The sequence below is a fragment of the Sinocyclocheilus rhinocerous genome, unplaced genomic scaffold (genome assembly GCF_001515625.1).
Source record: "Sinocyclocheilus rhinocerous isolate Xijiao unplaced genomic scaffold, SAMN03320098_v1.1 scaffold1168, whole genome shotgun sequence".
Lineage (NCBI taxonomy): Eukaryota > Metazoa > Chordata > Actinopteri > Cypriniformes > Cyprinidae > Sinocyclocheilus > Sinocyclocheilus rhinocerous.
Genome location: NW_015650373.1, coordinates 1,786,563 through 1,813,003, shown reverse-complemented (window position 1 = coordinate 1,813,003; position 26,441 = coordinate 1,786,563). Strand labels below are relative to the sequence as shown.

The 26,441-nt window shown below is 37.3% G+C and overlaps 1 protein-coding gene across 1 annotated transcript; it reads left to right on the top strand.

Annotated features, from left to right (window-relative positions):
- The first annotated feature begins 413 nt into the window (after nt 1-413).
- On the top strand, nt 414-22,725 carry LOC107712004 (zinc finger protein 335-like). Its single transcript, XM_016517127.1, has 30 exons — nt 414-1,103; nt 6,613-6,811; nt 6,900-7,170; nt 7,294-7,371; nt 10,119-11,045; nt 12,224-12,361; nt 12,442-12,615; nt 12,741-12,944; nt 14,176-14,230; nt 14,375-14,552; nt 14,735-14,847; nt 15,011-15,029; nt 15,165-15,302; nt 15,491-15,567; nt 15,660-15,820; nt 15,908-16,125; nt 16,221-16,320; nt 16,455-16,528; nt 16,684-16,713; nt 18,846-19,129; nt 19,216-19,357; nt 19,449-19,655; nt 19,778-19,920; nt 20,098-20,237; nt 20,371-20,471; nt 20,660-20,746; nt 21,204-21,287; nt 21,485-21,550; nt 22,300-22,405; nt 22,531-22,725. The coding sequence occupies exons 2-30, from the start codon at nt 6,620-6,622 to the stop codon at nt 22,650-22,652; spliced, it is 4,629 nt and encodes a 1,542-aa protein (XP_016372613.1). The 5' UTR covers nt 414-1,103; nt 6,613-6,619; the 3' UTR covers nt 22,653-22,725.
- Nucleotides 22,726-26,441: the final 3,716 nt, after the last annotated feature.

Sequence of the window (26,441 nt, the reverse complement as noted above, 5' to 3'; positions counted from 1 at the left end):
CAACTGCTCTATCATTATATCTAGGCAAAGAATCATATTTGAAAATACAGCAAAATACTGAATTTGTTCTATATAACAAGTTTTCACAAAATTACAAATCGGTTTGAAATGCTATTTAATATTCAAAATCTAATCACTGCAGACTATTTTAAACGGTTGCCACACAAATATTTGACATTTAGCAGCTAGTTAATATTGGAAGATTTCAAGTGTCATATTTGTATGTGTGCAGTAGCCATTAATGTACACAATATATGACACAACCACACACACATTTTATTACAACAGTTATCATTTTGATACAAATACAATTGAAATTTAAATACAATCACTTTTTTATGACAGTTTGGACAATTTTGTGTCATATTTGATACATAACTGACAGGAATACTGACACAAAGGGCATACTGTCCACTGACATTTTAACGCTGCTACATTATTTACAAAAACTCGCCTGATTTTCATAAATTCGCCTCATGAGAAAATACTAAAACGTAAAGCGCAGGACTAACTTTACAAATAAAATCTTTTTTTTTTTAAAGGTCAAAATATTAGTAGTTTTCGCAGAATGACAGCACATGCAGTGGGGAACACGTCTCATTTATATCCGCGGCACAGATTTAACAGAATGTAAATGGACTCCTTTATAACATATGACCCACCCACATTCAATCTGTGAAAAAAAATATTTTATTTTGGCGTTATCAAAAAGTTATAAATGAGAATCTTAGGATAAACAACTGGCGTCATATTAATCCGCGAGACACTCCGTGGTTTCATCCTCTGAGAGCAATAGTCCTCCGGTTCGCACCATTATTTGACAAAACACTTAAAAGATTAAGCGAGGTGGTCGATATTCATGTTCTGTAAATAAAACATCATTTATTAAAATAAATCGAGATACATTATAAAACAGATTAAGGGTTTCTCCCTCTCGTCTGTTCCCCCTGACGGATAAATGAGTTCCGGCCAGCTTTGAGGACAGGAAGCGGGGAGACGCTGATGGCGCCCGACTAGAAACAAGACCAACTATTCGCTTTCAAATATCTATTTTATTTCGCCTCATTCGCGTGCGTAAAGAGCGAAACAGTAGTCCATTCAAGGTAAGAAAAAAATCCTAGCTCAAAATAATAGTGTAAAATTGTGTACAAATACAGTTTCTTCCGTGATGGGCAAGAGAAAAACATTCGGGCGAACTGGCTTTCCCTGCTCGCGCAGGCCCTCGAGGTCCCCGAGCGGTTCTTCATATCGCCTGAGCGGAAAAAAAATTTACTCGGAGCGGCGGGAGGGAAAATGGCGCTGCGCGAGCAGGCAGGACGAAGGGCAGCACAAACGATCAAAGAGTAGTCGCAGTCCGTGAGAGGACTCGAGTGTTATTAGCATCTGATATAGTGACATTTTCTTCATTAAATTGTTGGTGTACTCAGCATCAGAACGTGTCATGTTGATCAAAGGCCAGAACCCTTTTGTCATTGATAAGTTTGAGTCAAAAGAAAGACTTAATGTCCCAACCACAGCTGGACGGATGTTCTGGTGGGGAGGGACTGATATCAGTTGAGAACATGTGAGAAATCAAACGTTAGATTATTTTATTTCTGTTATTTGAGTGCATTTAATGCGGGGACCACGCTGGCTTGCGGTTTTGCTGCTAAGCTTATAATGTGCTTGAGTGACCTAGAAAGGTGCCATCACAAGACAACTGTATTCATCCTCTGGGGGAATTTGACACTACAGCAGTAGACATACATCACAGAGTATGAAATAACAATGAATACAATACAGCACAAAATATAAAGAAGAAATGCAATAAATGTGATGCAATAAATTTTGAAAATTCTAGTTTATTTAGAAATCTGGTTGTACAACTTGATTGCAACAAGGCTCTTGAGCCAATTCTGCAGAAAATACACGGGTGGATCTATACTTCTGTGAATGAATGAAAAATACACTTCATGAATTTGTGCAAACTTTACAGTTTGCAGTGGTTCATACAGATCCATACGTTCACAATGGAGCGGTTCATAGAATGTTGTTTTGAACTTGGACTCAAGTATGAAGAAATTGTTCAAGGCATCGTTGTGGGACATTCTGAAACGCTTAATGCGGGTTAAAACAGTGACACTGGAGGACCAAATTCTGTACACACCTTATTAATAAAGCATACTGTTTACAGACAAACAGAATAGCCCAGAATATGAACGCAACGCGCTTCTCCCCCATAGAAAAAAAACCGCTTAACGTGATATGAAAAGACCAAATTCGGTATACAGTTTATTAATAAAATATACTACATACAGGAAAGCAGATAAGGCCTGAATATGAATGGAAATGCCTTTATACAGAAAACGCTTAACGTGGCTTAAAGGCACAATATGTAAGATTTTTTTATTAAAATATCCCAAAACCACTAGAACAGTGTTATATATTTTGCTGACTTGTGTACTTACTACTAGTGACACGGACCGTGATCGTGACTCCTGGCACGAACTCTGGCAGCTGATACATAAAAATGTATAATAATAATAATAATAATACAATTATGGGAACTTTGCATCATCATTAAAAAAAAACACCACCGCACGCCACTGAGAACAGTGTAACCTTAGTTTTTACCGAGCAAACAGCAAAAACGGCGAGAAAGACCGTGGCAGCTGCCGTGGCATCTATTCTGGGGATGCCACCGGAAGTGGCGCTGCGACCTGCCGCTGCCAGAGAGAGCGCCAGCTCTTGCTGAGAATATGAGCACACTGAGAACGTTAAGCGTTTTCTCACCCATAGAAAACCGTTGTGGCGGAATATAAGAAGACTGATTAAAAAAAACAACATTTATATATAATTTATAAAAAAAAATATATATATATATATATATGTGTGTGTGTGTGTGTGTGTACAGGCAAGCAACGCGCTAATCCATTAATCCACGTTGAGTTTTTTTTAAATATTTAAATATTATATATATATGTTTTTTCTTACTGGGAGAAAACACGTGAAACTTAGCACGTTCCGTTCATATTCTAGGCTTATCTGCATTCCTGTGGATAATATATTTTATTAATAAACTGTATCAAAGTAAAATAAAACTGTAAAAAGACCAGGGCTGCGTTCATCCCCGACAAAACGGTGCAAAACGTTTTTTAAACGGAAACGGTGGTGCGTTGAACACCCTGTTCTGATGACGCAAGAGTTGCAACTATGGCAGCTGAGAAGGCCATTCTTTGTGTTCTTTTTGAAGAATTTTCGGAGCCTGATGAAATCGGTATTAATACGTGTTTAATACTGCAAAATACGCTCGATGTTACAGTCACTGCCCTTGCCCTCCAGAATAAAAGAGAACATCCCAATCAAATGAAGGGATTTGTGGAAACTGTGGTTCCTAATTATTGTGATCCAACATTTGCCTCGCATTTCAGGATGAAAAGACAAACATTTCAGGTGAAGGATAATCCACTTCTTACCTCCGAGACTGTGTTATGATCTATATGACCTTATTATTTTTATTGTGAGGCTTTTCATTATTGCTGATCACTGTTGTTGTGCTATGATATTGTAATATTTACCATTATATAATCAGAGGGGTATAGAAAAGTTTGGGAAAGTGTCACTCCGTAATACAATAGCAAAATATATAAATATGTATAGTATTTTTATGTTACATTAATCAGTGTCTAGCACACCTTCAAGGAAAGGATGGACCAGACGACATTGCAATTACTAAATGAAATTTAGACAGACTTAAAGAAGTTCCAGATCTATACTTGTGCTCTTATTATTTCAGTTATTTTGCCTTTAATGTAAATAAACATGTGCAAACAATATACTTGCTCTTGTGAATTTATTTGGATGTTAATTACATTGTGCCAGCTGTCTCTTTAATACCGCGTGGTTTACATACATGTTGCTGCTGATTGGGCTGACATTTTTGACACACCCACCAAACAAGAGAAAACTCATCTCAAACCCCGTTGCACACCGTTTCCAGGAAACATGTCGTTCAAACTGGAAACCGTAGCAAAACGTTGCGCACCGGTTTGAGCTTGAACTTGCCCCAGGTTTGGTCTTTTTATATCACTGCTTTCGTCCATTACCTTAAGCATTTTCTTTATAATGATTTAATGGGAGGAAAACGCTAACATAGTTTAGCGCGTTGCGTTCATATTCTGGGTTCATCTGCTTGCCTGTGCATATTTCTTAATAAACTGTATGCCAAATTTGCTCTTTTTATATTGCTGTCTTCTTCCATTAAGCCGCGTTTTCTTGACAACGGGTTTCTATGGGGGAGAAAAAGCTTACGTGCATTTTAGCGTTCATAATCTGGGCTATGGAATGCCAAACCTGACAAAATTATTATTATTTTAGAAATAAATAAATACATAAATAAATATACAAAGAAAAGTAAAAAATAACTCAAATAAAATAAAAAATGAATATTTAAGCTTGTATACATTTATTTCCCTATTTATGTATATTTTATTTTTTCCACATTTAGTTATTTTTATTTTATTTATTTCTACATTTATTTATTTATTTATTTAATAGCAATCGAGCCAGAGTAGGCAAATTGTAAGCTTTGAGGATGCAGTGACACCTCCACTGTGGCCTCAAAGCTTACTCCTGGCCTACTCTGACTGGATTGCTATTCCTGAGGTAAAACACGCCCTCCTCATTACCCTACAGACAAAGAAATGTAGAAATAAATACATGTGAAAATAAATAAGTGTATAAATAAATAAAAGGAACAATTAATAAATGTGGGAAAAAATTAAAAAATATACATAAGAAAAGTATATTTTTTTACATTATTTGTATATTTAATTATTTATTTATGTATTTATTTATTTATTTATAATTTTGTCAGGTTTGGCATTCCATACATTTCTGCTTGTATGTAAATAATATTTTATTAATAGTAACATTATTAATAAGATTATTAATATTAATAGTGTCATTAGTATTAATAGTAATTATTAATATGGTGTGTACTGAATTTGGTCCTCCAATGTCACTGTTTTAGTACATTAAGCCACATTAAGCATTTTAAAATGTCCCAAAACGGTGCCTTGAACTAAGCACTGACTGTATTTCTTTATACTTGAGTCCAAGTTCAAAATAAAACCGTATAAGCTGCTCCACTGTGAACATATGGAGCTGTATGAACCACTGTAAGCTGTAAAGTAAGCAGGAAGTGTTTGTCCGAACTTAACTGGTTTTGCCAGAAAAAAAATATTTCCTCTCACGGCGTATTTTTTCCACCACCATGTCCCTTTAAGGGCTTCGTAGTATATCCAGTTGTTAAAACTGAATAAAAATGTTTATCATTTTTTACATAGCTTTTTATTTTAATAGCTCACAGATTACTGCAAAACACTTGAAAGAAACAATTATATAAACCCACTCTATCTACAATGTAATATGATTTTATTGACAAACGTTTTTACTGACTAGTTTTTTAATGTTACCCTGGACCACAAAACCAGACATAAGGGTCAATTTCTCGAAATTGAGATTTGTATATCATCTGAAAGCTGAATAAATAAGCTTTCCATTGATGTATGGTTTGTTAGGATAGAAGAATATTTGGCCAAGATACAACTATTTGAAAATCTGGAATCTGAGGGTGCAAAACAATCAAAATACTGAGAAAATCGCCTTTAAAGTTGTCCAAATGAAGTTCTTAGCAATGCATATTACTAATCAAAAATTAAGTTTTGATATATTTACAGTAGGCAATTTACAAAATATCTTCATGGAATATGATCTTTACTTAATATCCTAATGATTTTTGGCATAAAAGAAAAATCGATAATTTTGACCCATACAATGTTTTTTTGGCTGTTGCTACAAATATACCCCAGCGACTTAAGACTGGTTTTGTGGTCCAGGGTCACATATAGTGTGAATTCTTTTAATGGTGAGAAATAATATCTGTATATAATATATAATTTTATATATGTACACTACCGTAAAAATTTTGTGTTCGTACATTTTTTAAAGGTTTTTAAAGAATTCTCTTTTGCTCACCAAGGCTGCATTTATTTAGTCAAAAATACAGTAAAAACAGTAAGATTGTGAAATATTATTTCAGTTTAAAATAACTTTTTTATTTTCTGTGATGGCAAAGCTGAATTTTCAGCAAGCATTACTCCAGTTGTCAGTGTCACATGATTCTCTAGAAATCATTCTAAAATGCTGATTTGCTGCTCAAGAAGAATTACTTTTCGTTAATATGAACAGCTGGGCTGCTTAATATGTTTGTGGAATCCATTAAATTGTTTGATGAATACAAAGTTCTAAAGAACAGCATTTATTTGAAATAGTCTTTACGGATCAATTTAATGTATCCTTGCTGAATGAAAGTCTTAATTTCTTTATAGAACTTGCTGACTTGAAACTTTAAAATATTCTTAATATAAATATTCAAATACTGAACTTCCACAAAATCACGTTAATACATCAAAATCCACATATATTTTTTCAACATTTTTCAATAAAATGATTATACTTCATTACACGTTACACGCTTGTCCACTCATCGGCCATGCCCTTGCATGTATCATTCAGGATACAATGTCCAATTTAGTGCTGTATTACTGAGAGTCAGACACTTTCCCACAGAGCAGAGATGGACTCTGAGGAGATGGAGGTGGAGAGCAGCAGCGATGTGGGGCATTCTGGGATGGAGGAGCCGTCGGAGAGCGGCATGGGCATGGAGTCTTCAGAAGCCATGTCTGCCGATAGCAGCGATGCGGCGGCTCCTCCTGCCCCGGCCCCAGAATCAGACTGCCACGTAGGACAGAGCTCTGAGGGACTTGTGGTAAGACAAACAACCCACACATTTATATCTCCGCATGTTAGAGTGTATGTAATTCATATCAAGGTTACTTTTTTGGGTTGCACTTTAGGTTTTTATCCCAGAGACAAGCTCCAGTACAGATGTGCGAAGAGTTAATCTCCCAGACTCCTCTTCTGTCGCCCAGTCAACCAGTGTGTCCAGCGTCTCCACGGTGACACAGTCGGTCCTGGTGTCAGAGTCTGTCCAGGTCCTGGTCCACTCCAGTGCTGTTTCTGAAGGAGGAATGATGGTTTCTGATTCCACTGCTTCCACATCCTCAGATCTTGGCTCAGCTATTGACAAGATCATTGAATCCACCATTGGACCTGACATCATGAATGGTAGAGAAACCTCTTGCCTCTTCTTTTTTATCACAACTAAGGTATTTAATATGGTAGACATTGTCATCTTTATGTGTATGTAGTATTCAATATAAATACTGTGTTTCTATGCCCATTTTACAGGATGTATTGCAGTTACGAGCGCAGAGGATGGCAGTGCAGAGACCACACAGTATCTGATACTCCAAGGTCCTGATGACGGTAAGAAAGATCCCTAGAGTTTAAGGTTAAAGGCAGAGTAAGTGATTTCTGGTAGCCAATGTAACCATTTGCTAGCTTGCAACTAACTACCAAAAAACCATGGGACATCATCTGCTTTTCTGAAATTGTCTATTGTCTTGGGAAGGTCATCATCCCTCATATTGTAGCGTTAAGTTGCAAAAGCATGGAAATATTTTGTAGCAGCTGAAGTATTTTCCCTCGGTCAGCATGAGGTTTTTGTGAAACTGAATAGTAGCAAAGGGGAATAATATGAGTGATTCAAAGCAGCTAAATGAAATGATGAAAAGAGGGAGCTCAGGGCTACTGAAACCAATTTGTCTTGAGGTTATTCACCTCTAAACGAGGCAGACTGCGAAAATTTACTGTGCATCCAGCAGAGATTGCAATGACCGACAACGAGTAAATAGTGAGTGTTTGTCTGTGTTCTACGTTTCTGCTTTTTAATAGCTACACAGTCGCAGACTCACTTCACTTTTTAGAAAACCTTGATACATGCAATGAAATATGTTTGGGAGAACAACGGGTCTTTAAGTACTTGTGCGGTAGGACTATTCAATTTGACACAAAAGGGTTGTTTCATCTTTGAAACCTATAAGCATTTTACCACCATCCAGCCAGAATGTTTTAGGCACAGTTAACCGTGCCCAGCTGTGCTGCTGGAATGCATATGTGACGTGCTGATTGTTTACAAGTGTAATATTTTTTCCTTTTCTGTCAGCAGTAAGCTAACTAACTCATTAAACCTTATATAATACATCAATATTAGTCATATATTACATGCATATGTCAGTAAATGTCATTTGTAGCTAGTCTGGGAACTTTTACCTTTTGTAAAACTTTTTTTTTTCACCTTTTGATATAATCATCCTCCATCTGTCAGGCTTGTGTTGTGTTTTGTTCCCCATGTGCTCCCTGTGTCCCAGTGTTTAGCCCTTTTTTGGTTATGTTCCTGTCCTGATTATTTCATTGAGTTCATTAGTCTCCACCTGTGTTTGTTTATTTGATTCAGGTGCGTTTAATTTACTCCCTCGTTATGTCTTGTATTTAAAGTGTAGTCTGCCGGATGTTTAAAGGCAGAGTAAGGGATTTCTGGTAGTCAATGTTTATATTTGAAATCACCAAAACAAACACGGCCCTACCCCAAAAGGGTCTTGCCCCTATTTTGATAGCTCCGCCCCACATATACATACGCAACCCAGGGAACGATTAGTTCTGTGAAACAAAGCAAAACTAATGTTACACCGTGTCTACGGACGTGAGCGGCGCGGCGCGGCGCAACAAATCCCGACAGAAAACTGCTGCCGGGTTCTATTTATGACGTGCTGACATACATTTCAAATGGTTTTCAACGGTCGTTTGATCGCGTCCGGTGTAGGCAGACTTTAGCTGTTGTAGACACTGTGTTACTCACCTATTGAGAAGAAACAAAGCAACCTCGGCGTCCGATCGCAGGCCTCCGCTCCTTGAGTTCTCTGGAAAGCTGATCCGATATTTACACGGGTCCTACTTCTTGCCTTGTCGTTCCGCAGACGTTTTCCTCTTTTGTTTTTTTATCCGCCATCTCTATCTTTCTGTCGCTCGGCTCGGCTAATGTCCATCCCATGCACTGAAAGTTCTCTCCTCCACATCACGAGTAGACACGCCCCTTATTGCTGATTGGCTACAAGTTTTTTTTGCTATTCGGCCCGAATCAGTTTTCTAAAGTGTTTTTGAAAAATCACATACCCTGCCTTTAAGGGCTGCATGCAAAATCGCATACTCTATGAGTAGGTGCTTCTCTTAAATAAGTGATTAAAACAGTATGTTCCATATAGTATGAATGTGTGTAGTATTATTGTAAACCAAACATCTGACCTACAACGTCAGTTGCATTTACAAATCCTCTCCCGTGGCCTCATGGGAGAGTAAACTGTCCATCAGATGCACACTTCAGAATCTCGCCTGAAGTAGTAGGGCATCCAGGTACTTTTCACTTGCTGTTTTATGAATACTGTGAATTCGGACATACTACTCTTTTCACATACTGTTTTTCACCTGCACTACATGGTTGTTGGGAAACAAAACAAGCTTCGAAATAAGATAAACTAACTAAAAATCATAATATATTTATTATATTAATTCAACACCAAACTTCTGGATTATTATTTTTTTTAAATTATTGCTAAATGACCAAACCCTGTTCCACAGAAAAATACAAATCATATGAGTTTTGAACAACATGAGCATTAATAGATTATGGCAGATCCCTTCAATAGATTATGGAAAATCCCTTCATATGGCAATGTCTATTTATATTGTATTGTATTAAAAATCCCTTTTGATCTCGTTCTTGTCATAATCTGTGTGACTAATCTAGATTTTCAAAGTTGTTAATTAGTATATTGTTTGACCCAAATGTGCTAGTAGTATTACCATACTCATTGCAGGAAAGACATTTTTCAAATTGACTTAAAGGGATAGTCCATGTAAAAATAAAATTACTCCCCTTCCTTCCGTTCCAAACCTGTATGGTTTGAGGAATGTTGGTAACTGAACAGTTTCAGTTCCCATTGACTTCCATTGAATGGACAAAAATGCTTCAAAAAGTTCTTCAAAATATCTTCTTTTGTGTTGCACAGATGAAAATGCATACAGATTTAGAACAACATGAGGGTGAGTAAATAATGATGAAAGAGGGGTAGTTCTTGGATATTCAAATAGCCATTTCCTTTGTTCACTGTGTATAGGAGCTCCTATGGTGACTCAGATGTCTTCCTCTGCACTGTCAAGCCGCATTGCCATTGAAGCACTTGCTGATGGACCCACCTCCACTTGCCTGGACCAGGCAGACCTGTCAGATAACCCGCAGGGCAGTGTGGAACCCGACCAGCCTGGACACTCCGGATACCGTGAGCACGACGATGGCAGCAGCAGCTGCAGTCGCCCAGACCAGCCGCAGCATTCCCAGTACATAGAGTGGAGTGGAGGAGAAGACCCAGACCAGACCAGAGAGGCTCGGTACATCGAGTGCTCAGGAGCTGAACCAGACCAGACCCCACGTCATTCAGGGGTCACCAACTACAATGTGGCAGACTCAGAAGAACCTCTAGGGCGTTATGCAGCAGAGTGTAGCGGTACGAACGGTAGCCCTCAGAGGCGCTCGTTTCGCTCCTCCCGGTACGTCGTAGAGTGCAGTGATGGCTACTTGGAGTACAGTGCCGAGAGTGCGGAGCGGCCGCAGCATTCACGTTATATCGACAGCAGCGTGGATGACAGGGAGCACGTCTCCGCATCAGAGCAGGAAGGAAGTGCGGTAGATGAGCCCCAGCACTCCTATTTGCCACAGGGCATGCTATATGCCGACGAGGGTGCCGTTCGGCACTCACTGGCTGACACAGTGGGATCCCAGCTCACTGATCAAATGGACTGCAATGATAACTTGTCCGGCCCATACATAAGTAGCAGTGGGACATATTCCACCCATCCAGAGCCTGAAGTGGAGGAGTCTGGGGTGGTGGTTGAGTCTGGGCACAGAACCCCAGACATGGCTGAGCTAGAGGAAATGATGGAGGTGGTGATCGTACAGCAATTTAAGTGTAAGATGTGCCCATATAAAAGTGTCTCCAAGGATACGCTCATCAACCACATGAGAGACAAACACTTTAAACCACCAGGTAAAGTAGGAGGTGCTAATTTTGTCTTTTCAAATGTAAATTCAACTCTTTGTTTTTAATATCTGCCCCATTAATGGCCCTGTGCAAAATGGGGTCATACTTTATGCTTAAGAAATTTATTTGAAACTTTAAGGGCACATGATGGCCACAAAGGCTTTTTAGTCAAGTCATGTAAAAATGTATTTATATAGCACATTTAAAAGCAGCAGAACTTGATTGGAAATTGAGCAGCAGAGATAATGCAAGCTTCATGAGACACATTCAAATTCTGATGTAAAGCATCTCTAAAAAGACAATAGTGTCGTAATTCAGCTCATGTCAGTTCAGTGTTGGTTCAGTTCAGTTCAATAATTGTGTAAAGTTCATCAGTTATAAGTTTAATTCAGCTACAATCAGCTCTACAGAAGACATCATCCAGCTCAAGTTCAGTTCATCTTCTGTTCTCATACGTTAATGTCAGTGCAGTCAAATCGATATTATTACTGAATATTAGAAGTCTGTTAAACCCTAACTAAGCAAACCAGAGGCAACGGTGGCAAGGACCCCAAAATCCATCAAGTGACAGAAATGGAGGAAAAAAAACTTTGGGAGAAACCAGACTCCCTTGTAGGGCCAGTTCTCCTCTGGCCTGAATTAACAAACACAATTACAATAACTTAATGCAAAAAATAGGGCCGGTGTCCTGACATTTTATCCTACCCGTCAGATTGTCCTACCAGGGTTTACTGCGCATGCGTTTATCAATATTACGTCCTTTTTCTCATGCTGAACAACAATATTTAGTGTATCTGCATTACTGTAAGGGTAGGTTTAGGGTTGGGGTAGGTGTAGACTTTAATAAAACACAATCTAATAGGTAGAAAAATTTTATTTAATGATTGTTTCCTGTAGCTGTATCTCTTCTAGCTACAACCGAGAATATAACACATAATTACTTTATTTGCATTACTGTAATGGTAGGTTTAGTGTTGTGGTAGGTGTAGACGTTAATAAACCATAATTTTACAGGTAGCATTTTTCGTTGTCGAATTGTACTACCCACGGTTTTAATGGGAGGTAGCAAAATCTGACAGGATAGCAAAAATCGACAGAACACCGTCTTAAGTATCAATCAGGTCTTAACTTATGTATGCAGTTCTCTTAAGGTTCTCTTGTTCAGAATGTGCTATCTCATGTAGGTGGTCAAAAGAAACGTGGACGAGGACGTCCTCGAAAATCCGAAAGCAGAGCGCGAGCGGTCGCTGAGGTCAAGAAGGAGGAGCCTCCTGAAGAGGAAGAAGATGACATCATTGATGCAGGCGCTCTTGATGATCAAGGTCAGTGGAGAGCAGTTTGCATACTCTATATTTCATTTCCTGTTTTTTTTTGTTTTTTTTTATCTGCATTTTGCATTCAGGTGACAGTGATTATAAGCCAGCTGATGAAGAGGCCATGTCCAGATTGGCTTCCAGTCACTGCACTCCTCCTCCTTCCTGCTCTTCATCATGTTCCTCTTCCTCACGGAAACGGCCCCGCAGGATAGTTGGGCCACCCCGCAAATTCCTTCCTGACTCAGGTCTTAGCTTTTCAGGTCTAAGAAGTTGAATAAAATATTTAAATATTACATTTTAAAGAAATTAACATTCAAGTCATAAATCTACTTCACAACTTTCATAGATCTGAGATAACTCTTATTTTCACCTGTGTATGAAACAGAGTCACCAGCGGCCTCTCAAACAAACAATGCAGGGGACCCTCAAGCTCCTGAAGAAGCCAGTTCCTCTGGATTGGAGAATGGATCTTCCTCACTATCCAATGGGTCAGCAGTGGAACCAGCCGTCAGCCAGTCAGATTCAGAAAACAAAGATCCCTCATCAAACACAGGCCCTGATGACCTGGAGTTTTTGCCTAAAAAACGAGGCCGGCCGTGTGTCCTGACATTTTATCCTACCCGTCAGATTGTCCTACCAGGGTTTACTGCGCATGCGTTTATCAATATTACGTCCTTTTTCTCATGCTGAACAACAATATTTAGTGTATCTGCATTACTGTAAGGGTAGGTTTAGGGTTGGGGTAGGTGTAGACTTTAATAAAACACAATCTAATAGGTAGAAAAATTTTATTTAATGATTGTTTCCTGTAGCTGTATCTCTTCTAGCTACAACCGAGAATATAACACATAATTACTTTATTTGCATTACTGTAATGGTAGGTTTAGTGTTGTGGTAGGTGTAGACGTTAATAAACCATAATTTTACAGGTAGCATTTTTCGTTGTCGAATTGTACTACCCACGGTTTTAATGGGAGGTAGCAAAATCTGACAGGATAGCAAAAATCGACAGAACACCGTCTTAAGTATCAATCAGGTCTTAACTTATGTATGCAGTTCTCTTAAGGTTCTCTTGTTCAGAATGTGCTATCTCATGTAGGTGGTCAAAAGAAACGTGGACGAGGACGTCCTCGAAAATCCGAAAGCAGAGCGCGAGCGGTCGCTGAGGTCAAGAAGGAGGAGCCTCCTGAAGAGGAAGAAGATGACATCATTGATGCAGGCGCTCTTGATGATCAAGGTCAGTGGAGAGCAGTTTGCATACTCTATATTTCATTTCCTGTTTTTTTTTGTTTTTTTTTATCTGCATTTTGCATTCAGGTGACAGTGATTATAAGCCAGCTGATGAAGAGGCCATGTCCAGATTGGCTTCCAGTCACTGCACTCCTCCTCCTTCCTGCTCTTCATCATGTTCCTCTTCCTCACGGAAACGGCCCCGCAGGATAGTTGGGCCACCCCGCAAATTCCTTCCTGACTCAGGTCTTAGCTTTTCAGGTCTAAGAAGTTGAATAAAATATTTAAATATTACATTTTAAAGAAATTAACATTCAAGTCATAAATCTACTTCACAACTTTCATAGATCTGAGATAACTCTTATTTTCACCTGTGTATGAAACAGAGTCACCAGCGGCCTCTCAAACAAACAATGCAGGGGACCCTCAAGCTCCTGAAGAAGCCAGTTCCTCTGGATTGGAGAATGGATCTTCCTCACTATCCAATGGGTCAGCAGTGGAACCAGCCGTCAGCCAGTCAGATTCAGAAAACAAAGATCCCTCATCAAACACAGGCCCTGATGACCTGGAGTTTTTGCCTAAAAAACGAGGCCGGCCGTCTAAGCGATTCCTTCAAAAGAAGTACAAAAAGTACATGAATCGCAAGTAAGTAATACCTGTACTATTCTTTGATCATCCACAAAAACATTTGATTAATGTCTTGTCCGTTTGACACAAAATCATATCTTAGAAAACCTTATCCATTTAAACATTCTAGACTGTCAAAACCTCATTTCACTTTTTTTTTAGCAAGTACTACAGATCTCTCAAGCCTCTGCTAAGGCCTCATAACTGCTGGATCTGTGGTTCTCGCTTTCTGTCACAAGAGGATCTCAGATTCCATGTGGATTCTCATGAGGGAAATGACCCTGAACACTTTAAGTGCCTGCAGTGCAGCTACCGCTGCAAACGGTGGTCCTCACTGAAGGTAAGAACTAGATTCTTTCATTTGACAATCTATAAATCCATAAAAAATAATTTTATTCACTTTTATTAGTTAAATTATTAGGTATTTTTAAAGGTAATTTTTTTAATTTAATTGAAATGTTTGTATAATATGTGCTAATGTCTAATGTATATAACTATAACATTGATATATGTGTCCTATAGGAGCACATGTTCAATCATGAAGGTACAAAACCATACAAATGTGAGGTGTGTGATTACTCCAGTGTTTATAAGAAAGACGTGATCCGCCACTCAGCTGTCCACAACAAAAGCAAGTAAGAATTTAGCATGCCTCCTTTTCATGAATCAATCGTCATGAATTTTATTTTGTCAAACCCTTGAGGTCATTTATATAAAAAATATTGAATTAATTTAAAATTCACACATGACATAACCTGATTAAAGTATTAATTAATGTTCTTGTTTCTTCTCCTTTAGGAGTCGGAAGACAGATATGGTGAGGTCAAAGATGTGAACCATATGTGAACAAACAAACATTCATGTTTAAAGGAAATTGTCCTTATTGACATGATATATCAGATAAAGTTAGCTTTGAGTTGTTTGATGAGGATAGCTTTTCATGCAACAGCAGTCTTGCGTCAAACCTTCACAGGTTCCCAAAGTGTCCGAGTTTCCATGCCCCATCTGCTGTCGCGTGTATCCCATGCAGAAACGCCTGACGCAGCACATGAAGACACACAGCACAGAGAAACCTCACATGTGTGACAAGGTAAAGTTCTTGTTTAAATTTTGTTAATTAAACTAGTTTTGATGAATCAGTAAATAAGCCTTAGCACGTTGTCGTTAACACAGATAAAAAAAAGTCACTATGATCTATATTGGCTTACAATGTTTTTGTGAAATGCAGCCCTGTATATTTGCTATGTTCACACTAGTATAAATGGGTTTGCTTTGCAGTGTGGGAAATCCTTCAAGAAGCGTTACACTTTCAAAATGCATCTTCTCACACACATACAGAACTGTGGCAACAGCATGTAAGTGAGATGTCAGGACTCAGTGTAACTGTCTGTTCCTCCACTGGTAAACATAAAGTAAAGGTAGCTATTTTTCTCATCTCCTGCATCAGGTTTAAGTGTGAGTTCTGTGAATACACCTGCAATGACAAAAAGCACCTGCTTAATCACCAACTATCCCACACCAACGACAAACCGTTCAAATGCGAAGAGTGCAAATACTCCACAAGTAAAGAGGATTTCCTAGTGTCTCACATTGCCATTAAACACACTGGTGAGTTATGTAATCATTAGAAAGTTTTCATTTTTGGCAGTAAGAAGGTTTTCTGATGATACCTGTCCATCTTCACCCTCTGATCAGGTGAAAAGCCCTTCTCATGCGACATGTGCCACTTCACGACCAGACACAGGAAGAACCTGCGGCTGCATGTGCAGTGTCGCCATCCCGAGGCCTTCGATGAGTGGAGCCAATCCCACCCAGAGGAGCCAATTCGCCAGCGCCAGACACCTGTTTTCAGTATGCAGCAGATTGAGGAGCTGAGATTGCAGCATGAAACCCAGGGATTTCAAGGGACCATTGTAAGTACATGGATATGTCTTTTGATGCCCTTGTATCTGAATGGAAGAAAATCCCAGCATCCATATTTATATAATATTTGTTTTTACATCTAAAGGTAGCAGTGGACCCCATTACTTTCCAAACCATGGAGTCCTTAGGGAACACATCTGTATCTCAAGATGCACTGGGGAACACTACCATCATTTACGAGCAAGGTCAGTAGAAAAGTGATCAGTGGATCAGTGTTTGGATCCCACTTAAAATATATGGTTGGTGTGATTATGAATATAATTCACCTTATTAATATTAAGCGTACAGTGTTAAATTGAATCTTTATTCTCTCTCACAGCCCAGACTACAGACCTCTCAGCCCAGAATGCTCTCGATCTGCTGCTAAACATGAGTAATGCCAGAGAACTGCAGGTACTGTACTGACACACTCGCATCATCTCCTGGAATATAAAATAATGTTATAAATACATAATGTGTATGACATTTATTGGATAAAAAGGTACCAGTAAGTGAATTAAGGTCATATCTATAAAAAAAAGTGTCAATTTGGATACTAATTTGAACAGCAACAACAACAAAACTATAAGCCAATACTGGTATGTATCACTGTTTTGCATTTGACTTGTGCATTAAAGTGTACAGATTTCAGATGCAACCCTACAAAAGGCCAAAAAAGCTATTTTAGTGTTACATTTATAATAAAATAACAAAAATATATATGAAGTACTTTCCATTAAAGTGTACAGATTTCAGGTGTAACCCTACAAAAGGCCAAAAAAAGCTATTTTAGTGTTACGTTTATAATAAAATAACAAAAATATATATTAAGTACTTTCCATTAAAGTGTACAGATTTCAGGTGCAACCCTACAAAAGGCCAAAAAAGCTATTTTAGTGTTACATTTATAATAAAATAACAAAAATATATATTAAGTACTTTCCATTAAAGTGTACAGATTTCAGGTGCAACCCTACAAAAGGCCAAAAAAGTTATTTTAGTGTTACATTTATAGTAAAATAACAAAAATATATATGAAGTACTTTCCATTAAAGTGTACAGATTTCAGGTGCAACCCTACAAAAGGCCAAAAAAGCTATTTTAGTGTTACATTTATAATAAAATAACAAAAATATATATGAAGTACTTTCCATTAAAGTGTACAGATTTCAGGTGTAACCCTACAAAAGGCCAAAAAAAGCTATTTTAGTGTTACGTTTATAATAAAATAACAAAAATATATATTAAGTACTTTCCATTAAAGTGTACAGATTTCAGGTGTAACCCTACAAAAGGCCAAAAAAAGCTATTTTAGTGTTACGTTTATAATAAAATAACAAAAATATATATTAAGTACTTTCCATTAAAGTGTACAGATTTCAGATGCAACCCTACAAAAGGCCAAAAAAGCTATTTTAGTGTTACATTTATAATAAAATAACAAAAATATATATTAAGTACTTTCCATTAAAGTGTACAGATTTCAGGTGCAACCCTACAAAAGGCCAAAAAAGTTATTTTAGTGTTACATTTATAGTAAAATAACAAAAATATATATGAAGTACTTTCCATTAAACATATCTGGATTGGTTCTGTTAGTTGAATGTATAACGGGCCTACATTACAAGAAAAGCAAAGTAAAGAAAAGTAGAAACTATTCTTATATGAGGTTGTTATATTTGTACTATAACAATAAGCAATAGAAAACAATAAAAAAGTTTTGTGATGGAGTATTACAAAGTATAAATTATTTAAAAACAGATTGAAAGGTTTTCTTTACAAAAAAAGATTTTCTTGTTTTTCTTTTAATGTATGTGTAGCGAATCAGCTCATTCATGGGGAAATATGAATAATTAATCATAACTAGTTATAATTAATTATAAATATTTAGATACACTGTAGATATTTACTTGACCTCTCAGGGTCAACTGTCTGTACCAACATATAATATACACTCTCGTTTAGATCATCAGAAGACTAATTCATATATACTAAACATGGTAGGGTTACATATATGTAAGATGACAGGAATGAGTGTTTCCATCATAAGCCTGCATAAAACAGTATAAAATCTCAAAGACAACATACACAATGACCTGAAGGATATGTGTGTTCATTCAAAGAAAGGTTTTCCTATGAATTAATTAGTAGAAAAGTCCATTTCTACTGTGCATTGTGTCTCTTCCTTATGGAAAAGGCAGTGGTTTTCCCTACTCACATTCCATTAGGTCGTAAATGTATCTGGTGTCAGGGTTGCCATGGTAACCAGGGTCCTGGGCCTTGTTCACAGACAACTTGGCACCCAGTATGTTTATTGGGTGAGGGGTCTGTGAACGTTTGTTAATCTAATGAATAATTGATTTGTTAAATCAAATGAAAAATGGTGTGTCTGATTGGTCCAGATGCTACATATGTGTACACAGACTTCATGTGTACAAAACATTAGACGTGCTTTACACACAATAATTAATTGGTTGTATTACAAGATTATTTTTGCCAAAAGCTGGCATATTGTAGATCATGTACAATGCAATAAATACTTAGTAATTATTAGTAAGCCATAATAATGCTATCAGCCTTTTTATTATTATAGCTTATTATATTTGTTCATCTATATCCCTAAAACTCATCACAATGTTAAACTGAAATTATGTGACTATATGACTATATTATATATCTATCTATCTATCCAGATTTTTATTTTCTGTGATAAACTGATCCCTCTTCTCAGGTGGCAGTGTTGAAACCAGATGGTAAGACCCTGGAGACGGGCTCTTGGACCGGAGCTGGCTCTGGGAGTGAGGGCTCATCCTTGCAGCCTCAAAAGATCGTCACATTCCATGTGTCAGAGAATGGGGACACTCTGGTGCAGGAGGCATTTGAGACAGCTACAGGGACCGTGGAGCAAGAGGAGACAACGGGTGTGTCGCAGGAGGTGATACAGATTGGTATTGGTACATATGAGGGAGCAGATTTCAGTGTGGTGGAGCAGGCCTCTGAAGAAACGACGCACAGGTACTACCAAATGTCAAAAAGAGCCTCTGTAATGCCTTTTAATGTCATATAAATCCTTTAAGATGATGCATGTGTGTGCTTGGCAGCAGTTTAGAGGAACCCTCAGCAGAGCCTCAGGTCATGGAAGTGAGCACCGAGCCCTTGTCCATCTCTACACCTCTCAAAGAGAATAAAGAGAAGTTTTATTTGAGCTCAGGCTTGACAGATGGAGTCCTGCAGCAGGTAGAGGTGAGACTCGGCTTTGTTACTTCACAGGTGAAATAACTAATTGTGCTCCTTCTCAATGGAAAGATTAATTGACAAAATTCTCCTCCTGCAGCTGAGCAGTGAAGCTCCAGGTTCCCCTTCCCTGTGTCCATCACCCCCTTCTCAACAGCTCAACACCAAACGCTTCTCCTGCCGCATCTGCATGGAGGCTTTCCATGGCCGCTCGGACATGGAGAACCACAAGAGGGCGCACATAGACCCCAAAACATTCAAATGCCCTGACTGTGACTTTACAGCACCTTCTTGGCCAGAAGTCAAGGTGTGTTGGTCATGTGGTTTGAGTTTTAAATCAGTATTTATGAATTTTTCTGATTTTTTTCTACAAAACCCTTTTTGTTGTGTTAAATACTTTTTATAATATATCTATTTTTATCATTCTAGTCTCACATGGCCATGCACGCATATTTGAGGCCTCATAAATGCAACAGCTGCAGTTTTGCTTCTAAAAACAAGAAAGACCTGAGACGCCACATGATGACACACACCAACGAAAAGCCTTACGCCTGTCAGGTCTGTGGCCAAAGGTAAGGGAACAATTGAGAAATTATCATTAAAATGATAATGGAATTGATTTATTAGAGAATTTGTAGAATCTGTACTGTTAACATTACTGGCTATACAACACTTCCACTACTTGATGTAAGTAACACACGTACACGCAGACCTCCGCAGCCTCTCAGTGCTCTGAGTTTCTCTTTAAGGTTTAACCGTAATGGCCATCTGAAGTTCCACATGGAGAGGCTTCACACACAGGAACCCTCACCCCGTAAACCCCGCTCTGTCCCCTCTCAGCAGACCATCATCGTCAATAGCGATGAAGAAGCTTTAGCCACACTGCAGAGTAAGTACTGACTCTGATAGTTAGACTGTATTTTGTTTATATAGAAATAATAGATTCACACAGCCCTATTCTGATTGTTTGACATGTCTTGTCATTTTTACTTTATAATATTTCTTTTTCCTGTGTTGTTCAGATCTGCAGGCTGGTCAGGCAGTCATCAGTCCGGAGAGGTTGCAGCAGGCTTTGGGTCAGGAACACATCATTGTGGCTCAGGATCAGACTCTTTCTGACCAGGTATTGCACACTTGCACAATGCACACAGTCTCATTCTCATCCTCTGTGTGATTGACTCTTTTTGGCCAATCATAGAGCAGGGTATTAACTTTTAATGCATGTGTAATGCAGAAGGTTTTATATCAGGCCTCAGCTAGATTCAGGTTTTCACATTTTGCTTGTTTTTGACAAAATTCTACATTTCTCAGGAGGAAGCAACATATATTCAGCAGATCACAACAGTAGATGGACAGACGGTACAGCACTTAATGACTGGAGACAATCAGGTCACTGAGGTACAACTCATTTTCTGAGGCTTTATTCAGAAAACCAGCAAAAATTATATATACACTACAGTCAAACTTTTGGAGTTGTTGGGGGGTTTTTTTAAGTAAAAAGTTTTTATAAAAAAGCTTTTATAAAGTAAAGACATTAAATTGATCAAAAGTGACAGTAAAGATATTTTATAATGTAAAAAAAATATTTTCAACGTGTTTTTCTGTCAATATGGGGTGCTGTGTGTACATTAATGAGGAAAAAAAATTAACTTAAATGATTTTAGCAAATGGCTGCAATATAACAAAGAGTGAAAAATGTAAGGGGGTCTGAATACTTTCCGTACCCACTGTATATATATATAAAAATCCTAAAAAAAAAACTTGAACTGTAGTGTGTGTGTGTGATCAGCAAACACATTCAAAACCTTCATTTGTAGTCATGTTGAATGCCCACTTCTGCCCTGTACTTTCTCAGGTCCAGTATATCATCTCTCAGGATGGAGTTCAGCACCTGCTCCCACGGGAATATGTGGTGGTATCTGAAGGAAACCACATTCAGGTTAGTATATGCTCTTTCCATCATTCATAACCCAAGGGTCCAGAATTCCTCATGGTTGTCGATGAACAGTTCTCTGATGGCTGGGAGCCTCACCTGATCTGTTACTGCAGCCTGAAAAACATTTTCAGTGTCATTTGTGGTCTGTAGGATGTTATATTTCATCATTATCACAAAAAAAATCTGATTGTGAATTGCAGATGGAGGATGGGCGGATTGCTCACATTCAGTACGAGCATGATGGAACGTTTCTGCAGGAACAACAGGTTGAGGCCAGAGCAGAATGCAAACATGTTTTTTTTTATATATATTACAGCTTGTATTATGCCGCAATCAAGTTGTGTTTGAAGTACAGTAATTACAGCACGATAGCTTAGAGATTCTACTTTGAGCTGTTCATGTCTTAATGCTAGTAATTATCTGAACATATTCCTAAATGGCTCCATATGCAGCTTTGTTGTTAATGACAGCATATAAAACATCTCAATGCTATTTTAATGAAGTGGCATCAATCAGAAACATAATTCCATTCAAAAGTTTAAAATAGGTAAGAAGTTTTAATGTTTTTTTTATGCTCGCCAATCTGTGTTTATTTGATCAAAAATACTGTAAAACGGTAGTATTATGAAATATTATTACAATTTAAAACAACTGTTCTGTTCTATTTTAATATATTTTGAAATGTAATTTATTCCTGTAATGGTAAAGCTGTCCAGTCTTCAGTGGCACATGATCCTTCAGAAATCATATATGCTGATTTGCTGCTCAAGAAACATGTCTTAAAAAAAACAGAATTGAGTGCTTAAAGTTTTTTTTTTTAAAACATGCAATTTTTTTTCAGTATTCTTTGGTGAATAGAAAGTTGAAAAGAACAGAATTTATTGAAATAGTAATCTTTTTTTAACAATGTAATAGTCTTAACTTTCACTTTTGATTCATTTAACAGTGAAAAAGAGTTGCATAATCAGTTTCTTAATCTGGTTCAAGTGTAAATCTCTTCTGTGTTGTGTGTCAGATTGCCCTGTCTCAGGATGGACAGATCCAGTACGTCCCCATCACTGCCGAGCAGCAGGTTGTCGCCCCTGAGGACCTGGAGGCAGCCGCCCATTCTGCTGTCACTGGTATGACCTTACACCTTCACACTTAGTTTTAATCACTCACAGTGCCAATAACAGAAAGTTCTAATACTACAACCTTCTGGTGATGTTTAAGAGAATCAGAGGTGATGTAAGTGATGTGTGTGTAGCTGTTGCAGATGCAGCCATGGCTCAGGCTCAGACAGTTTACACAGAGGCCACACCTGAACAACTGGAGCAGCTGCAGCAGCAGGGCATCCAGTATGACGTCATCACTTTTACTGAGGAGTAGAAACAAGACACAAACACAAACACACAGACAGATTTATCTGATGCTCGTCTCAGCTTCAGATGACTGCAGTGGATACTAAGTAACAAAATTGTTTCCCAGACTTAAATTATTCAGTAAGAGGGTGAATGTACAGTTAGATCCTCTCTGAAAATTATACGACTCATGCCTTTGTAAATATTTAAAGCAGTTTATCTTTTTGTGCCTACAGTGTTTTGCCTTGTAAAGAAAAAGTAACACGAAAGCCAAGAGCAGCCTGTATAGAGAATCCCTGTATTTAATTCTACATGTTGCTGTGATGTACTACAATGGATGCTACTTCAGTGACAGTGTGTAAACAGTAGACTGGAGGATTCAGGTCTCATTGTTATGAAAAAGTTCCTAGCTGTAGCTAAAGTGCTTATGAAGGAGGGTTGATTATTTGTTTTCATTTTACATGAAATGTGCCATTTCATCATTAGCTTTTTAAGTTTTGGAGGTTTGTTTTTCTTTCAGATGGCTACAGAAAGGAAACAAATAAATCACAACCTCTATCTGAACTGATCGTTGGTTTTCTTAAATTCGTCTTGCTACAGTACTGGTTTTACAAAGCTGTTGCACATGACACAAGGGAACAGAACATAATACAATATACACACACACACACACACACATATATATATATGCAGAGAAATTCATATATATATATATATATATATATATATATACACTTGTAGACATTAAGAAAACATCTTGCTGACTTTTTCAACATCTTACAAATGAATGCCAAGCTGTGTGAGGTTAAAAGATGTTCAGATGAACTCATGATCACAATGTCGCTGCTGTCTTCATCTCTTCTGCATTTGAAACTACTTTAATGCTCGGTACCAGGTTCCAAGTCCATCCCAATTAAAAGGTGTGTTTTTTCACTTGGTTGTGACATGAGCTTGAAAATTGAATGTAACTTTTCAGAGATATGGTTAATAATAAAGTTTAAAGTGGTCTGTCATTGTATTTGCTCAGTTTCAACTGAATGCTCATTACAGTAAATGCAATTTTCATTTGTCTTTGCAGACCAAGGGTGGAGTCAGCATGATTTTCTGTTGTATTCAATCACTTTTTGCAGATGTAAGTATTAAATTGTATTTAACACTGGATATTCATTTAACAGCTACATTTGTAGATGAGGCCTCAAAATTTTCAGTCAAAAGATCATTTTTTTGTCAATGGGTGCTTGATTAAAAATATATTTGTCTTTCATGGATGAATCCAACTGAAGGACTTCATGTGCTTTGTTCATCAAATAGAATTATTTTTAAATACTTCTTTCATCCATATTTTAACAGTTATAAAAAGCTTAAGTTTAATCAGTCGGAGTGCCTCCAGTTTGTGAATAATAAAAACAAGTTGCCACCATGTATCGAGGAAGAATATTCATCAGTAATTCTAAAGGGGAATTTGAAGTAATAATTATGTAATGGATGTAATAATAGTGTAATGGATGCTGGCATATACAGGTGTGGTTTCAGAGGGTTCCCTGACACCTATGAATGTGTTCCATTACAGTTTCTGGTAAGACTTGGAACCTTTTCTAAATGGAAACTTTTGCATTCATTAATTAAGGAAAAATATTTCTGATGCGTCAGAAGTACGAATATTGTTACCATCAGTCTTATATGCTATGTGTTTGTCATGCTTATTTGGAGATGATATTCTTATAATTATTAAATAATAAATTGTGAAATAATTATTATATTATTCACTATTCCCCTCAGTGGCATGAACACAACTCTCCTACTACCAAAATCCTCCATCAAACCAGCAGTCTGGCCCTTATCTTCTCCCTCCACAGCCATTGCTTCTGAGAACAATGCAGAGAAATTCGGGTGAATTTTGTCACATAACTTATATAAGGCTTTAAAATTCTAACTCTTAAAGAGACATTTCACCCCAAAATTCTGAAATTTTCTAAACGTCATGTTGTTCTCTCAAAAGCATTATTGTAAGCAGTTAGTGCATCTGACTCATGACCACATGGCTAGCATCTTAAACATCTTAAAACTGGTGTCCTATGAATATGATTCACTTTATTTCACAGGAGGTGACATATATTCTGCAGAACAACCCTGCAGATGGACAGATGGTGGAGTACCTAGACACAATGAAATCACTGAGGTACAACTTCTACTACAGTTTTACAAGAATCACTATAAATAGGATCAAATAAACAGGTTTGAGACTCTCAGTCAGATGGATTCATGATCAAATTACAGTTTGACAGTATTGTGTTTCATTGCCCAGGTCCAGTATGTCAGCTCTCAGAATGGAGTTCACTATTTAATCCAACTTGAGATGGAATCTCAAGGAAACCACATGCAGGTTAGCATGTGCTCTTTGACACAATGTATCTGTAACCTGAAAATCATAATCCCTGACGAAAGTTTTCCTTCATAATTCTGTAGATATAAATTGTGTAACTTTATAATAGTATACCGTTCTGTCTTTTTCTTTTGTTAAACACATTCTATGTGTCTTACTGTAAAAAATAATTTAGTCTAGCAGTACTTACCAATTATAATGGTTTTTTTTTTGTTAATTTTCAATGCCCTTCTAAAGGGGTCATATGATGAGATTTAAATTTTTCCTTTCTCTTTGGAGTGTTTCAAGCTCTTGGTGCATAAAGAAGATCTGTAAAGTTGCAAAGACTAAAGTCTCAAAAACTTTGCACTGTGGATCGCCGGATCGGCTTTCACCGTGGATGAAGTGGAGTCCAGTCCGGGGTCGTCACATGTGGTTGCCGCAGGTCCGCTGGACGCTCCTACGTCGAAGCCGTTCTGTAACAGCAGCTTGAAAAACATTTACTGTGTCATTCTTCGTGTGTAGTAAATTACAGATTAATCAATAAAACAAAATAAATTCTGGTAACAATTTATAATAACTTTCATTTATAAACCATTAACAAACATTATATTATGCTTAACAGATCATTAGTTTGCAGTACCCAATCTAAAGTGGAAACTATTCATCATTTGCAAATGTTTATAAATGTTTACTAATCATTAGTACCTTTATGAACAGTCATCTCAATGGCAAAAAGTGTCCCGAAAGACCTGAATTTACCCTATTGACCTATCTTTACTAATCATTTATTAATCATTTGTTCATGTTTTTTGGCAGTAGCCAATCTAAAGTTGAAACTATTCTCGTTTGTAAATAGTTATAAACGATTACTAATCATTTAGTATCTTTATGGGCATTGGAATTTTAGCTAATGTAACAAGGTTTGTGTAAAGGGTGGCTGGTTAAGTTCAGCTAAATGCTTGGTAAAGACATAACAGATTGTAATTTTGGTGCAAACATTTTTTTATTGAGTGTTATAATCCATTAGCACTCACATTAGTATACTACTCTTCAGTACATCATTAAACAGGATATTCCTTGAATCATAAATAAAGAGGGGAAAACAAATCATTTTTTAAAGAAAATACTTGTTCATTTATAAAAACAATATAATATAAACATATTGACCTGTGTTCCCTTATACACTGTTAACCCTTTAACCAACCCTTAAACCTACCCATACCACCAAACCTGTCCCTATCCTTACCCGTATCACACCTCAATAGCAGCAAAAGTGTTGTGCATTAGCACATCATTTTATAACATCTGTTAAAATCATTTGTAGATTTTCAATAAAAGCTCGATCATATGAATTGAAAGTTTAATAACATTTGTAAGCATTTTAACTTGAAATGAAATTATGATTTGTTAAGCATTATGTAATGTTTAATACATTTATTAGAAAGCATTAAC